General features: G+C 38.3%; 1 protein-coding gene across 4 annotated transcripts in view; it reads right to left on the bottom strand.

Annotated features, from left to right (window-relative positions):
- ULK4 (unc-51 like kinase 4) overlaps window positions 1-18068 on the bottom strand; it is a 711191-nt gene that overhangs the window by 565030 nt on the left and 128093 nt on the right. For all 4 annotated transcript variants that reach the window (XR_003309577.1, XM_023231716.3, XM_026454879.1 and 1 more), the window contains one exon: window positions 13767-13850. Coding sequence is in view for 3 of the 4 variants with exons in the window: in XM_023231716.3 (XP_023087484.1) it covers window positions 13767-13850 (84 nt within the window). In the remaining variant the exon portion in view is untranslated. The remainder of the gene's footprint in view (window positions 1-13766; window positions 13851-18068) is intronic.

Raw genomic sequence — 18068 nt, 5'->3', positions numbered from 1 at the left:
TGAGAGGCCAAAGTGGGGGTGGATCACAAGGTCAGGAGTTCAAGATCAGCCTGTCCAATACGGTGAAACCCCATCTACTAAAAATACAAAAATTAGCTGGGCATGGTGGTGCATGCCTGTAATCCCAGCTACTCAGGAGGCTGAGGCAAGAGAATTGCTTGAACCAGGACCCAGGAGGCAGAGGTTGCAGTGAGCCGAGATCGCAGAACTGCACTCCAGCCTGGGTTACAGAGTGAGACTCCATCTCAAAATTAAAAAAAAGATTTATAATAATAAGCCCATAAAGGTGATAAAAAGGCAGGAAGTACATAGAAGAGTTGGACAACACTATCAACTGACGTTGACATTTATACAACACTCCACTCAACAAAGGTAGAAGACGCATTCTTTTCAAGATCACGTGAAACATAACCAAGTCAGACCATGTTCAGGGTCATAAAAAATATCTTAGCAACTCCATACTCACAGATTAATTTGAGATGAATGACAAACCTAAATGTAAAAGTTAGATCCATAAAGCTTCTAGAAGAGGTCATAAAGAATATGTCGCAGTAGGTAAAGTTTTCTTAACCAGGACAAAAAGGAACTAAACATAAGAGAAAAAGTATTAAATCAAGCTTCATAAAAATTTTAAATTTCTGCTCATAATGATACCATTAAGCCTCATAGTATCTCAGGCCAGGAAAAAATATTTACATCCAGGCACACTGGCTCACGCCAGCAATTCCAGCACCTTGGGAGGCCATGGCAGGTGGATCGCTTGAGCTCATGAGTTCAAGACCAGCCTGGGATACATGGCAAAACCTCTTGTCTCTACCAAGCATGGTGGTGCAACGCCTGTAGTCCCAGCTACTTGGGAGGCTGAGGCAGGAGAATGGCTTGAGCCCAGGAGGCAGATGTTGCAGTGAGCCGAGATTGTGCCACTGCACTCCAGTCTGGGCAATACAGCCAGATCTTGTCTCAAAAAAAAACAAAAAAAATTACAACACACATACATTAAATATCTGAGCATTTTATATAAATGACACCGTAATTAAAATAAAAAATACATTACAGATTATATAATCCTATATTTGTTTAACAAGATAAATGCATATGTAAAGGAAGGGCAAAGAAAGGTATATAATACTCTGTTAATGATGATTATAATAGGTATAGATTGCAGGGACAAGGAGCCCACTAATTCAACTTTAGATATTTTTACATTGTTCAGTTTGTTACAATATGGATGTATTGCTTTTTCAATCCAAATTTATGTATTTTTCATATAAAAACATTTAAAAATGAGAAGATATTGAGTAATGTCTAAGTTCAAGCTGTAGTTTTTGCATTTTGCTAGTTATATATCCTGGAGTATTTTTATCTCTTTGCCCTATCTTCATAATCTACAAAATGAAGAAAACAAAACACAAGCAGTTTGAGAATTAAATGAGACAGCATACACGAAGACTCAATCTAGAGCACGAAAAGTAGTAAATTCTCAATAAATGTTAGCTTTTATTTCCATTATTATTAATGCCATATAGTATAAACTACCAGATTGCTAGGAAAGAAATCTTAAATATCCTTCAATTTCTCAAACTTCAACACATTTTTCATTTCTCAGAATGAGTATCTGACAGAACTCTTCCTTTCCATTCCCGTTTCCTTCAATGCAGCCAGAATAAATTAACCTAACACTTCTAGCATCTCTCTGTTCTTTTATTCACTCTACTTGGGGAAATAAAATGTGACATCCATTTGACAAATTTGAAGAGAAAAAACTGGATATTCCTAAGTGCTAAGCTCAACTCTTCCCCCTCCTCCCTTGGGGACAGGCCCACCCACGCAGAGTTGTCGTCGCATATCTCCTAGTTGTAAGCCCTAACTGGACAGGTACCCCACTTGGACACTGCTGCTGTGTCTGGGGAATGCTAAGCTTCCTTAATGTGGGGTTCAATATGAGGAAGCCTATTTGCCCACAGAGATAAGCTATATCCTCTATCCTAGTTCTCACTACATACAAATATTGATATTTTGCCCCATGTGCCTTGCTCTTTGTCTTATTTCTCATGAAGTTCTAAAATCTTTTTCCTGAATGTAGGGACAAAATGAGCTATTTATAGAAGGCCTCTCAAATATATGTGCTTTACAACACAATTGTCAGTCAATTCCTAGGACTCATTCCTAGTACTAGAAAACCACAACTATTTTAGCAGCTGGGTTGGACAAGGGCCATGTGCCATCCCAGTGCTCTGTAAACTCAGTGAGGTTGTCAGGCCAATTTGACCTGCTCCTACCTGAAATAAGTGACCCTAGTCCATCTTCAATCCCCTGTGGGATACCATACAAGCAAATAAGACTAGTGGTACTTTCTGCTTAACTCACTCATTGGGAAGGATAACTAAGCTAATGCCTATTGCTTAAATCAAAGACCTATTTCTTCACATCATTAAAATAAAAGCTAAGATTATTTTTTAAATAACTAGGCTTATTAATGAAGAGCTGTACTATGTTTTTAATGGTGTTAAATAGATTTAATATACTGTAGGCAGTCTTAACAAAAAAGTTTTCTGCCAATATAATTTTGGTCTACTCAGGCAGGCCCTTAGCCTTGCCTCTCATTTTTTTTGTTTACCTTGTTGGACAAATGCCATCATGGCAAACACCAGTTTAAGTGTGCTGGGTACCTCTCAGGGTTCTTGTCTACACAGTTGCTGGCTTAAGAACTTGGTGCTACGGACCAGGTGCTATAGCTCACGCCTGTAAACCCAGTACTTTGGGAGGCTAAGGCAGGCAGATCACGAGGTCAGGAGTTTGAGACCAGCCTGACCAACATGGTGAAACCACGTCTCTACCAAAAAATACAAAAATTAGCCAGGTGTGGTGGTGCTTGCCTATAATCTCAGCTACTCAGGATGCTGAGGCAGGAGAATTGCTTGAACCCAGGAGATGGAGGTTGCAGTGAGCCAAGATCACGCCACTGCACTCCAGCCTGAGCGACATAGCGAGACTCTGTCTCCAAAAAAAAAAGAATTTGGTGCTACTTTATAGATGTTTTTAAGGTTATTTTTTTTTATTTTATATCCAGTATTTTTAGTTGCTTTCAGAGGGATAGGGTTGTCCAGGTATCTTGCCCACTATACTGCGAGAAATGAAAATCCTATATTCTTGGTTCAATGAATTACTAAAACAATAAAATAAGTCAAAAAAAAAATTCAGGTACTTTGAAGCCCTTAGAGGAAAGATCAATCCACAAATGTGAAACAACCAATGTCAGTATTTCAGATGTTAATTTTGGTGCTCTTTATTGGAAAAGTAGGCATGTAGACTCAGATTATATTTGTGTGTGGTGCTATGTTTACTTCTATTTTTTATTTCAAAGGTAAATATAGATAATCAGTTTCCGCATATCATTGAGTCAAAGCGTGTCTTCTCTCGCCTGCTCTGCAGTGTCACCTCTGTCGTATCAATTGACATGTCTCTTTCTAGGTTCTATTTGATTCTGTTGGCCTACTTATCTCTGTGCCACACTATCTAAATTAATAGTCTTTACTTTTAATATATATTTTCAATATATGCAATGTTTTGCCCTACCAATATAATCTTTTTTCAATAATGTATTTTGGGCCCTTTTTCATTTGCATGTAATTTCTAAAATCAACTTTAGTTTATATATTGGGATGTTGACTGAGAATACATCTATAAATTTGAGGAAGATTAATTGATATTAGTATACAATAGAAAACACAGTCAATGAAAATCTTAACAGTAAGAGACAGACACATTTAATTTTGAAAACACTGGAATAAGATGACAGCTGACCGAAGTTCCTTTGAATTCTTGATCACATTCAGCTAATGTGTTTATTACTTAAGTTAGCTCTCCACTATAGGTCCAATTCTTTATAGTTAACATTTATGAAACTATATTTATATATCATATGCTGGCCAGGTATAGGAAGGCACTGCCCTGTCTTCATTTATTGGGAAAGAGAAATGGCTTTTTATCCCTAGTTCTGTACTCCAGCTTTTTATTGTTTTGTAACTTCATTTGCTTTATTTCTTACTTGTGTCATTATTAAATCATTTAAGGCTATGAACTTTCCTTTCAATCTAGTGTTAGCAATAGCTCATTAGTTTTGACATGCAGTGTTTCCATTATTGTTACTATATAGACAGTCCCAAGTCTCGTTTTAAAATTTTCCTTCATCTAAGGTTGTTTATGAGATGGTTTAAAACTTTCCAGGTGGGTGGGATTTTATTGCCTTTACTCCCCTTTGTTGAAATAAAGTTTTATTACCTAATAGTCAAGAATGTGGTCTGTTCTGTTTCTCTCTTTCTTTAATGTTGTGGCAATGGCCAGGAGTGGTGGCTCACACCTGTAATCTCAGCACTTTGGGAGGCCAATGCAGGAGGATCGCTTGAGCTTAGGAGTTCAAGACAAGCCTGCGCAACTTAAGGAGACCCAACCTCTATTTTTAAAAATTTAAGACAAAAATAAAGTTGTGGTTACATGTAAGATAGACAGATATAAAATTGACCTAAAATTTTAACTCAATAGTGTATAGTTTTGTGGCATCAGTCCATTCAAACTGTTGGGCTAAGTTCTCATTTTTATATCTATTGAAATGCTAATTGGCTTATTTCCTTTTTTCCCCCCTCACACTCAAAAGTTAGTAATGTACCTTACTGGGCATGGGCCATTATTTTATTTTATTTTATTTATTTATTTGAGATAGGGTTTGCTGTTGCCCAGGCTGGAGGGCAATAGTGGGCATAGCTCACTGCAGCCTCGTACTCCTGGGCTTAACCAATCCTTCTGCCTCAACCTCCAGAGCAGCTGCAACTACAGGCATGCACCACTACACTGGGCTAATTTTAATTTTTTTTTTTGTAGCGATGGAGTCTCACTATGTTGCCCGGGCTGGTCCTGAACTCTTGGCCTCAAGTGATCCTCCCACCTAGCCCTCCCATAGTGCTGGGATTCTAGGTATAAGCCACCGCACCTGGGCTTTATTTATTTTTAAATTTTATTTTTAGAGATGGAGTCTCACCCTGTTACCCAGGCCAGAATGCAGTAGTACACTCATAGCTCACTACAGCCTCAAATTCCTGGGCTCAAATGATAATACTAAGTAGGTAGGACTATAGGTGCACACCCAGCTAATATTTTTAATTTTTTAGAGATGGGGTTTCATTCAAAGATCACTTCAGCCCAGCGATCCTCCTGCCTTAGCTCCTGAAATCGCTGGGATTACAGGTGTGATTGAGCCATGGCGTCTGGCCAGACATGGGCTATTGATTCTGGTTATTACTCTTTTTTTTTTTTTTTTTTTTATTATACTTTAAGTTCTAGGGTACATGTGCATAACGTGCAGGTTTGTTACAGATGTATACATGTGCCATGTTGGTGTGCTGCACCCATCAACTCGTCAGCACCCATCAATTCATCATTTATATCAGGTATAACTCCCCAATGCAATCCCTCCCCCCTCCCCCCTCCCCATGATAGGCCCCAGTGTGTGATGTTCCCCTTCCCGAGTCCAAGTGAGCTCATTGTTCAGTTCCCACCTATGAGTGAGAACATGCGGTGTTTGGTTTTCTCTTCTTGTGATAGTTTGCTAAGAATGATGGTTTCCAGCTGCATCCATGTCCCTACAAAGGACGCAAACTCATCCTTTTTTATGGCTGCGTAGTATTCCATGGTGTATATGTGCCACATTTTCTTAATCCAGTCTGTCACTGATGGACATTTGGGTTGATTCCAAGTCTTTGCTATTGTGAATAGTGCCGCAATAAACATACGTGTGCACGTGTCTTTGTAGTAGCATAATTTACTCTTTTCCTTTTCCTTCTAATCCTTCTATTGGAAAGAAAACAGTAGGGAAATTTTATTTCATTTTATTGACATGTAGATCTCTGCATAGAAGGCAACTTTAGTTTTAAATTATAAATGTTTCGTTCATTATTCACAGAAAACTAGATTTGCCATGGGATATTCATAAATGTTGCATGAATGGTTTTCTAGTCAAATAAGTTGGAACACATTGGGTTAAACAAACTTGGACAGTTTTATTTCTGGCAATTTTTAGAGTTCTAAATTTTGATTCTACCCAAGAGAATATTGTATGTAGCATTTTCAAAGCTACCTCATCCTGTGTCGTGTTGCAGTTACGCTTTGGGAGAGGAAGCTATAATCTTATACTGAGACTGTAATGAATGTATTAAAGTAATTTTCAGTAGCTTTCTATTTTACAGTTACCCGAGAAATTACGACAGTCTTTTCCAAACAGGCCAACCTGCTTTGTGAACATGATTTCCATAGTTTTAACAATGGGGAGGCCAGGCATGGTGGCTCATACCTGTAATTCCTTCCAGCACTTTGGGAAGCCAGGGCAGGAGGATCACTTAAGCCAGTAGTTCAATACAAGCCTGGGCAACATGGCAAAACCCCATCTCTACAGAAAAATACAAACATTAGCCAGGCATGGTGGCACACATCTGTAGTCTCAGCTACTCAGAGGCTGAGGTGGGAAAATTACTTTAGCCCAGGAGGTCGAGGCTGCAATGAACAGTGATCGCACCACTGCACTCCAGCCTGGGTGACAGTGCAAGACCCTGTCTCAAAAACAAACAAAACAAAACGCAAACCAAGGGTGAGACAGATGTTAGATCTTTTTGTCCTCGTTACAGATGTAAGTGCTCAGATGGAAAGAGGGAAGTATTTAGAGTGAAAAACTTTTAATGAAACACACACAAAAATAGGAAGATCAGGTACAACTGTTCAAAAAAAAAGAGTACAGCAGTATAGAAGAAAAGGCATCCATGATAATATGGAATAATGATTTCAGAGCTGGTGCTGGGACTTCAGAGATCTTGAGCTGGGAATTAAAAGATGGGAATTTCAGTCTAGGATGTGCCACTCCTCAGAGGTTTCATATTGACTAAACCTTGGGGGTTCCACTTGGTGGTGTTTGCTATTTAAAAAAAAAAAAAAATGTGCCAATGATCTTCCATGTGTTTCTGAGTTGAGCCCCACCCCTGAGTCTGAAGACTTACCCTTCCATTGTTTTGCCCTTCAAGTTTGTGCCCATTAGCAAAAAGAACTTTTCTCCTTGGGATCACTGCTGTGTTGATCTCAGAAATATTTGGCATTGAATGTAAATACTATATCTTTCATATGTGTGTACAATAGTGAGGCTGAGAAAGTTGTTTTTTTTTTAAGGTGTTCATTTTTGGGGGACAGGTAGCAGTCTACTCTACAATCTACACAGAAGCTGGAAATAGCCTCTAGAGAATTTCCACATCTCTAGAGAAGATTAATTTATACATTTGTATCTAATCAACATTTTTTAGCTTACATAATAGTCTGTATAATTATGGGTACTGAACTGACACCTGGCATATGCTATATTTAAAAATGTGAGGTTCAATGAGAACACATGGACACAGGAAGGGGAACAATGCATACTGGGGTCTGTCAGGGCAGACGGGAGAGGAGCATTAGGAAAAATAGCTAATGCATGCTGGGTTTAATACTTAGGTGATGGGTTGATAGGTGTACCAAACCACCAAGGCACACATTTACCTATGTAACAATCCTGCACATGTACCCTAGAACTTAAAACAAAATTTTAAAAATAAAAATAAAAATTTGAAATTCAGAACATAAACTGTTGGTTTCATTATTCATATTTTCTTAATTCAGAAATTATTTTCTGAACTATAGTTTATTAGATAATTTTGATGTAAAATTTTTTAAGAGGAAATTTAATTTTTACTTTTTAATTAGGGCTCTTTGTTCTTCTTTTTGAGAAAGCCAGTGACAAATAATTTATATATTTAATTAAAAGAGACTGGACTTGAATTTTTAAAAAGTACTAGAAATGTTAGCCATTATATACGTTATCTTTGAAATGTTTCAGACACTAATTACCTAAACAAGGAGCAAATAAGTTAAATCTCTTGGATTTTAATAAGAGCTAAAATGTACAGTTATATTTTCTGGTTTTTTAAATTGTTACAGTCTAAATTTATTCTTCCTAATGAAGAAATGTATGTGCCATCAATATCAGGTTCTTTGTGGGTACTCACAATTCCCCTTGCTTTTTATGCAGTGAAGGTGGGCAACATGTGTGTGGAACAGAAATGATGTCATTTTCTTTCTTTTGAATATCACTATGAATCTGATAATTCAAAGATTTCTAACTTTCTGAATGCCATTATTAGTTGGATTCACAATGGCTTACCAGGTACAGAGTTGCCCAGTGTGTCTTGGAGTGAACTATTGAGAGTGGTATGAGGGAAGTGATTCTCAGCCAGCGCTGAGCAGTGTAGACCACTGCCAAAGAGGTGATGGGGTAAGAAGAACACACAATGTGGCATTTTCACTGCAAAGGGGAGGTTTGTGCTGCCTCTCCTCCTGTGGCAGGTCTACTCACAGGGGAGGCTCCAAAGTTTGTCTTTGCTGGGTTTGGCATGTGAGAACTGATGAAATATCTGTATGTAGTATCTTTCAAGTATTTATATTGGTTGGATTTCTGTGTAAATTTTCATATCCCTTTGACTGCTTTACCCCATACAAGCTTTGTATGCTTAACAAAATCTATAACTTTTCTGTCACTTTCTCATTTAGTATCTGCCTTTCTGGCTTTTTACTTTATCTTTTTATTATTGTTTTTAGTTTAATGAGATTATGGTTAGAGAGAAAGATATATGAATATTCCACTTCTTTGGCATTTGTTGAGATTTTCCTTATGGCTCAGTACATATATACTTGGGGGTGCAGTGAATTTTGTCACTTTGGAGAGAGATGTTTTTTCTATACACTAGGTCAAGCTTGTTAATTTTCTAGACAGATGTAGATCTTCTCTCTCTATGTTGATTGTTTTTTGTCTGTTCTATCAAATACTGAGATATGTGTTTAAATTGCCCTCTTAGGGTTGCAATTTTGTCATATTTTGCTTTCATGTATTTTGACTGCTAGTTATTAGATACATTAAAATTTTAGATGGCCTTTTCCCTTGGTTTATTATAATTTTCATCATTATATTGTGACTTCAAAAAAATCTCCCATATTGCTTTTTACCCAAAGCCTATTTTATCTGATAATAATATAGCTAACCACACTTCTTTGGGTTAGGTACATATGACATGTGTATCTTTTTTCATTCTCTTTCAGTCTTTCTATAAATTTATGTTTTAGATGTCTTTTCATACTGTTTATTTTCTAATTCTGGTTTTTTCTTTTTTTTTTTTTTTGAGATGGAGTCTTGTTCTGTTGCCCAGGCTAGAGTGTAGTGGTATGATCTCGACTGACTACAACCTCTGCCTCCCAGGTTCAAGCGATTCTCCTGCCTCAGTCTCCTGAGTAGCTGGGATTACAGACATGCACCACCATGCTCAGCTAATATTTGTATTTTTAGCAGAGACAGGGTTTCACCATGTTGGTCAGGCTGGTCTTGAACTCCTGACCTTGTGATCCACCCGCCTCGGCCTCCCAAAGTGCTGGGATTACAGGCGTGAGCCACCACGCCTGCCCTAATTCTGTTTTATAGTCGTCGTCTCTTAACTATTTAGTCCATTTACATTTATTGTGATTGTTGGCATAGTTTCATTTATAACTTTCATCATATTTTGTGCTATTTGTTCCATCTGTTTTGCATTTATGTCTTCTTTTTTGTTTCTTTTTTTCCTAATTCTTTTCATATTTGTGGTTATTCTATTGTTCTTGAAATATATATTTTATGTGAATACATTTGTGAACTGACAATACTTTATTAACAATTAAATATACTATTTCACTTTTTTTACTACAGTTGTTGCTGCTAAGAAATTAGCTGTCAGAGCAACTCTGGCTTCTTGAAGGAAATATTCTGTAAATCAAGTGAGGACCTGCTTATGCTTTTAGCTTCTTGTGGGCTTTCCCTCCTGCAACCTGCACTCCTAGCTGCAAATACATCCTCAATGCCCTCCTCAGATCAGTGAGATAGCAGGGAGATGGGGGAGTTATTGTTCACATCTTTTATACTTAGTTGTAGGCACTGGGGGCTCCTACCTTAAATTGGGTCTGGTTAGGGGATTCTTCACTTGACTATTTTTATTTTTAAAAACCAAACTGGACCTACACATAGCACCACGCACCAAAGATAATTACAAATAGATTAAAGCTCTAAATGGGAAAAGAAAAAATAAGACTTTCAGAACAAAATGTGATAGACTCTCTTAATGATGTTGGAGGAGCGAAGCATTTCGTAAGATACAAAAAGCACAAATCATAAAGGAATAGATAAACTGAGCTATACACAGCATGGTGGCATGCATGACTATAATTCCAGCTACCTGGAAGGCTGAGACAGGAGGACTGCTTGAGCCCAGGAGTTCAAGACCAGCCTGGGCAACATAGAAAGATTGTATGTGTATACACACATACACACACACACACACACATACAGAGTCTTACATATACATATTATATATAAAGTGGCTACATTAAAATTAAGAACTTCTGCCTATCAATAGAAACTGTAAAGAAAATGAATAAATGCACACACACGTGGATACACATATACTCACACATACATATTACAGCAAAGCAAATAGGACAAAATGTTTACTGTTTAATCTAGGTGATGGAAACAAAGGTGATTATTACAACTTCCCTTCCTGTTCTAATGTTTGAAACATTTTATAATAATAGGTTGTAGAGGGTACAGAGTTCCTACAAAGCAATAGGAAAAAAACAAGTTTAAGACTTGACAAGCACTTTTCAAAACAGGAAGCCCAAAAAACGAGGTAAATAGAAAAGGATGGCCATCCTCATTAGTAATCAGGGAAATACATGTTAAAACTACTATAAGAAACGATGGCTGGGCACAGTGGCTGGCGTCTGTAATCCCAACTATCTGGGAGGCCAAGGGAGGTGGATCCCTAGAGCCCACGAGTTAGACACCAGCCTGGGCGACATGGTGAAACTCTTGTCTCTACAAATACAAAAATTAGCCAGGCATAGTAGTATGTGTAGTCCCAGCTACTTGGGAGGCTGAGGCAGGAGGATTACTTGATCCCAGCGGCGGAGGCTGCAGGGAGCCAGGATGACAGAGTGAGATCCTGTCTCAAAAAAATAAAAATAAACCACTTGATGCCCACCAGATTGACAAAAATTTAAAGTTCGCCTATGTCAAATGTTTGGAAAGATACAGGTTAATGAGTACTTCCATATCCTGCCGGTGGGGCACAAATTGATACACACACATGCATGCACACACATACACACACAGAGCCCAGAAATAAGTAGACCAACAGAACCAAATAGAGCCCAGAAAGAGACATGTCAATTGATGTGACAGAGGTGACACTGCAGAGCAGGGGAGAGAAGACAGACTTTCACTCAGTGATGTGAGGAAACTGTGTGTGTGTGTGTGTGTGTGTGTGTGTACTCATGCACGTGCACTGAGGCATATTTCAACAACACCCTACACAGTGGTCCAAATGAGCTATAGTTTACACAATCAGCATGTAAACTAACCTAGCTTTAAAAGCAAAAGAATTAAGTCTCAAAAGAATATGGTGCCATTCAATTTATATAGAGTTTAGTATTAAGAACCGATCAATTTACTGTTTAGCTAAATAATATTTATGGTGTATATATGCCACATTTTCCGTATCCATTCATTCACTGATGGACACTTAGGTTGATTCCATATCTTAGCTAAGAGTTTAATAACCAGAATATGTGGATAAGGAAAATGTAGTACATATACATCATAAAAAACTATGCAGCCATAAAAAAAATTATAAAATCATGTTCTTTGCAACAACATGGATGCTGAAACCATTATCCTAAACAGATTAAAGCAGGTACAGAAAACCAAATACCATGTGTTCTCACTTATAAGTGAGAACTAACATTGGGTATACGTGGACAGAAAGAAGAAAACGACAGACACTGGAGATTTCTAGAGGGGAGAGGGTGGACAGAGAATAAGGGCTGAAAAACTACCTACTGGATACTAGGCTCACTACCTGGGTGACAAGACCAGTCATAACCCCAAACTGCAGCATTACGCAATATACCCATATAGCAAACCTGCACATGTACCACCTAAATCTAAAATAACAGTTGAAATTTTTAAAAAATAACCAGATTATATAAGGACTTCAACTCAGTAACAAAAACAAACAAACAAACAAACAACCCAATTTGAAAATAGACAAATGATCTGAAAAGACATTTCTCAAAAGAAGACATAAAAATTCCTAGCAGGTACATAACCAAAGGCTCAACAACACTAATCATCAGGGAAATGCAAATCACAACCACAATAAGATACCATCTCACTCCAATTAAAATGGCGATTATCAAAAAGACAACAGATGCTGGCAAGGATGTGAAGAAAGGACAACTCTTCTACACTATTGGTGAGAATGTAAATCAGTACAGCCATTATAGAAAACAGTATGGAGTTTCCTCAAAAAAAAAAAAAAAAAAAAAAAAAACTAAAATAGAGCTACCATATGATCCAGCAGTCCCACCGCTGGGTATATATGCTAAAGAAAGAAAACCAGTATATCAAAGAGACAACTGCACTCTTGTACTCCCATGCTTATCACAGCACTATTCACAATAATGACTTTTACACTGTCAACAGGATCCCTAGAAGTCTTCTCTTTCCCTTGAGTTCCTATATTTTGTTCTTTTGCATTCATGTGTTTGACATATTCCACTTTATGTTTTTATTTTCGCGCCCACAATAGGTGAGGTCTGTGTGTGAACAGGAATTTTTTCATCTGTGTGCCTCTAAGTGCACCTACCTTGAAGCTTTCAATGCTAAACCCAAACATGTCTTTTGATGATAGCTGAGAATGACTTAATTTTCATATCATTGACAAAGTACAACTGTTAATATACATCATATCCCATAACAACAAATGACTAGGTATTCAAACCTACAGACTGGGAAGAGTTCAAACTTTTCTTCTGGATCACTAGGGGAAAACCTCGGGGAGTTTTTCTACACTTAGAACATGATTCTGTTACCATATAAAGTAGGAAGCAATGAACCCGAAAGAAAGATGTTTATCCTGATAAAACTTTTTCATTCCTGAAGGAATGTTTTCACCCTATGGCTTTGCCTTGGGTGAAACAATGTCAAATGATTTAATGCAAACAGAAAATGCCAGTCTTTTAGGTTGGTTACTAAATCCTTTACATAGTTACACGTGGGAGCTACATATAGATGAGTTGGTTGGTTGGCCAGCTGGCTGGCTTTCAGCCATTAACAACTGCTTAAGAAATGATGTGAATAAACTGAAAAATCATATCACATAACAAATACTACTTAATATTAAAATCAATGGATAATAGAAGCTTCCCTGTTTCTAAAACTCAAAATGGCGATCTGACAAGATAATCACGGGTTGTCTCAGGCTCACAGAAAATTCTCTGCACACACCTACCTTACTAAACTGGTGTATCAATAACTTTAAGGGGGAAGGGGGGAGGGTCATTAAGAATATGCTATTGAATGCTAGTTACATTGTTTATATAAGCTATCATTCCTTTAAAAAGCAAGACATTTAAACAAGTGAATGAGAAAGCTAGATCATTTTTACACTTGCTCCACTGTAGGTCACTTGCTCATGGTGGGTTGTCGGGATTATTTAAATTCAGGAGCAATGCTTAGTTGACAAGCTCCTGTACTGCTGCAGGCTACAATCCTCATACAGTGCCTGAAGGGTTATTACAATTGCCAGCATCTACAGAGGACAACAAAGGAGCCTTACCCCTTCCCGAAGGCACCTCATTAGCACTGTGTATGCAGCCAAGGGAACAGCCCAGCACTCTCTAGGGTTCTTTTTTTTTCCTTCCTAAAATGAAGTGGGAAAAAAAAAAAGCAGTCAAGCTAACAGCACAAAAGATATTAACCCATTCAAGCAAATGGCACAGCTCCAAGTATACAAACTATCTAAAACCTAATAATCTAATGTATTACTTACTACCTGACGATAACGACTAGATCAAGAATCTTTTACTGCATTGTATATACAAGGTATTTATTCTATTTCTCACTGCATTATCTATGATGTGGGTAAGATCCCCTCAATAGAAGCTAGATTTAAAAACTTGAGAAATTACAATATGATCCAAAATGATCTGACAGATAAATCAATCTAATGATAATTATAGATGATAATACAGATACAACTATCTTAAAAGTATTACATTATCTGGAATGATTTGAAAGCATAGAAAACACAAGTTTGAGTAATATCTTAGGATAATTCACAAGCACAAGTAAAAGGTAGTATGTTACCCAGTAAGACAAGGAGCTAAATAAAACGAGCAAATGAGCAGGTAAACTGATTTTAATGACATGAGCAACAATTCTCTCCCAGAAGATTAACCAAATTAGTGTAATAACCTCAAGCACACTCCTGCAGCCTATCAAATACAATCAGAAAATAAATCAGGTACCACACAGTAAGATGAAAAAAACTAATTTTTAAAGCAGAAAAAAATAGGTTCTACTTACAGAACATACTCAAGATTGTCCAAATGACAGAACTAGTACATTATTAATTTACTTCAGCTACTATGAAAAACAGTTTGGAGATAGCTCAAAGAACTAAAACTAGAACTACCATTTGAACCAGCAATCCCATTACTGGTTATATACCCAAAGGAAAATACATCATTCCACCAAAAACACACACACACTCGTATGTTCATCGTAGCACTATTCACAAGAGCAAAAACATGGAATCAACTTAGGTGCCCAGCAACAGTGAACTGGATAAAGAAAATGTAGTATATATCCACTATGAAATACTACTGCAGCAACATGGATGCAGCTGGAGGCCATTATCTTAAGCTAATTAAAGCAAGAACAGAAAATCAAATACCACGTGTTCTCACTTGTGCGAACTAAACATTGTGTACACATAGAAGATAGGAACAAAAGACACTAGGGACTACTATAAGTGGGGAGGGTGGGATAGGAGTAACGGCTGAAAAACTGCATATTGACCACCATGTTCACTACCTGGGAGGCAGGATCAGTCATACCCCAAACCTCAGCATCATGCAATCTATTCATGTAACAAACCTACACATGTACCCCCTGAATCTAAAATAAAGTTGAAATTTTAAAAAAGAATTAGTACATTACTCATCCAAAAGTATTTTAAACCCATGAGAAGAATCATGACCCATTAAAACCATACCCTTACTTGATTATAGAATTCCACATATGGTTATACCCTGGACATTATGATCAGGAGCTGCTCCAACTCAAAAATCACTACTTCACACTAAATTTAACTTGCAAACACAACTTTCTTTCCTTCCCTTATTCTTCCCTTATTTAAAATGCCCACCACAACCCTTAACATCAGTGGACTCTGTGCCCTCTCCCCTGGCCCCTCTTCTTTCCCTCAACAGATCACCTACTTCACTCCCAGCCACTTAGAATCCCTGGCCCATCATTTAATCACTCCTGCCCCAAACCTGAACTATTGGTCTCTTTAGTTGTCCCTTTACTCTTGTTTGGGAAACCTCAACCTCTGAGAAAGCTAGCCGCTTGTTTTCTCTAAGTCTGCTCTCAGGCAACTGGACCCTTAGAGAAGGTGGCACCACAGAGCACAGAGTCCATTACTTACTTAGGATCAGCATCTTCAGGGGACCTTCAACATCAGTCTCCAGCCATACTATTTCGCTTATCACCACCCTCCCTGAAAAGGCTATTTTAAACCTATGACCCTCCCACCACTTCACCTACTTTCCTCTGACACACATAAAGAGAATGGAAGTTCTGAGAAAGGAAAGACAAACTTTCCTCCACGTAAAGCCATCTGCTACTTCTGCCCAATCGTTATAACAGGACAGGTTCCTCCATTCGTCTCCCTCCACTTGGGCTCAGGATCCCATTCCCATCCTGCCTTCCTCAGGGTCATTAGCTAATGGACTATCCCTTATTGCTCCTAAATTTTCAACAACGTATCCCCTCTGGATCTTTCCTGTTTCCACCTGAATAGGGTCACTCATTTTGAAAATAAGACCTTCCTCATCCCTTGGCCCCTTTTCACAACTATCCTCACTTTACACTGACTTTCTCAGTTTCCTCACCTTCCACTAACGCCACAACCCACTCCAAGATGACTTCTATCTCCCTCATTCCAGGGAAAATAAATAAATATATAAAAAGCTCTTGTTGAGTTACCAGTGACTTTCATGTCATTAAATCCAACAGATCCCTCTCAGGCCTTTAAATTGGGCCTTAAACTACATTCAGTCCTGACTTTCCCTTTCCTGAAATACCCACTTCTCTCTCCTAGTTTTGCTCTTACGTTGCTTACTCTCATCCAGGCTCTCAGAATCCTGTCTTCAGTCTCCACTACTCTCCACATCTAAACCAGAACTATTTTTGGCATGCAAATCAGCTGACATAATTACTCTTCTTAAAACTCTTTAATGAGTTCCCCTTGCTCTTCGGATCAAGACCAAGACATCGGACTGGCGAGGAGCCCTTCATGATCATGTCCCTGCCAGTCTCTCCAACCCTGTCTCCTTCCTCACTTCTCTCCTGTCCCACTGGCCTTGGTGCAGTTCATGCATGAAAAAAGCACCTACTGTGCACCAGAAACTCCTCTTAATAATGGCCGTAAACCATAAAGAGGCAGATACATTTTCTTCCTTAATATTAAGTGCTCAGGGGAAGACTGAGTTTTTTTGTTTCATTTTGTTTTTGTTATTTTCTGGTTTTTTGTTTGTTTCATTTTGTTTTTGATATGAAGTTTTGCTCTTGTTGCCCAGGCTAGAGTGCAGTGGCATGATCTCAGCTCATGGCAACCTCTGCCTCCTAGGTTCAAGTGATTCTCCCGCCTCAACCTCCCAAGTAGCTGGAATTACAAGCCTGAGCCACCATGCCCAGCTAATTTTTTGTAGTTTTAGTAGAGACAGGGTTTCGCCATGTTGGCTAGGCTGGTCTCGAACTCCTGACCTCATGTAATCTACCCACCTCAGCCTCCCAAAGTGCTGGGATTACAGGCATGAGCCACCATGCCCGGCCAAGATTTCTTTTTCAAAGAGGTAAACAAAATAAGTAAGTCAAGATAATGACGAGTGCTATAAAGAAAAACAGCAGAGTAAGAGGTTGCAGAAAGACAGGCTGGCTCCATCTCAGATCACTCATAGCCAGGGAAAGGTTTTCTGAAGGGATTTTTGAGCAGAGAGAAAATACAAACAACTCAGAAGAAAATATTACAAGCAGAAGGAACAGCAAATGTCAATATGGTGAGGCAGAAGCATGGCATAGTGGATTTAAAGAACTATGGGGAGGTCAGTATAGCTGGAAGGAGTGAGTAGGAAGGTACTGAGGAATTAGGTCGGATAGGTTCTGAAGAGCCAGCCCATGAGGGCCTAGAAGGTAATGAGAGAGACTTTGGTTATGACTATGAGCAAGGCAAGAAGAAAGAAATTATGCTATAAAACAAAAAAGACAAAATAAGAATACCTGAACTCAGGGTGACCGGTATCCTTGACAAAAGCAAGAAAAATACATAAACTGAAAAGGTGTTGCCTTATAATATCCTCTACAGAATAAGGTCTGGTCTTCTGTCCATAAGCCTTAGGGTGTTACTAGAGAGCCAACAAGACTTAGGTTGGTATATTATATATACTATATATAATCACTTCAGCTCAGTCCCAACAGATCAGCACTGACCTGAGATTTTTAAGGTTTATTATAGTCAAAGTGACAATTCCACAAAGCCCTCATGTCCTGAAAAGTTATTTATTTTTGTAGATTCAGGGACTTAACTTCCTTTTCCAGTTTACTATCAGGAGATGTAGTTAAATTTCATAGCCACATTATCATCCCTTTATTCAAATAGCCTAGCTTGTATTCAGTTAAAGTATATACCAAGGGCTAGGCGTGGTAGCTAACACCTGTAATCTCAACACTTTGGGAGAATGAGGCAGGCAGATCACTTGAGGTCAGGAGTTCGAGACCAGTCTGGCCAATGTAGCAAAACCCCGTTTCTACTAAAAATACAAAAATTAGCTGGGTGTGGTGGTACACACTTGGA

The sequence above is a fragment of the Piliocolobus tephrosceles genome, chromosome 2 (assembly GCF_002776525.5).
Source record: "Piliocolobus tephrosceles isolate RC106 chromosome 2, ASM277652v3, whole genome shotgun sequence".
Classification (NCBI taxonomy): domain Eukaryota; kingdom Metazoa; phylum Chordata; class Mammalia; order Primates; family Cercopithecidae; genus Piliocolobus; species Piliocolobus tephrosceles.
Note: the sequence above shows the minus strand (reverse complement) of the source record. Positions and strands in the feature narration are given on the sequence as shown.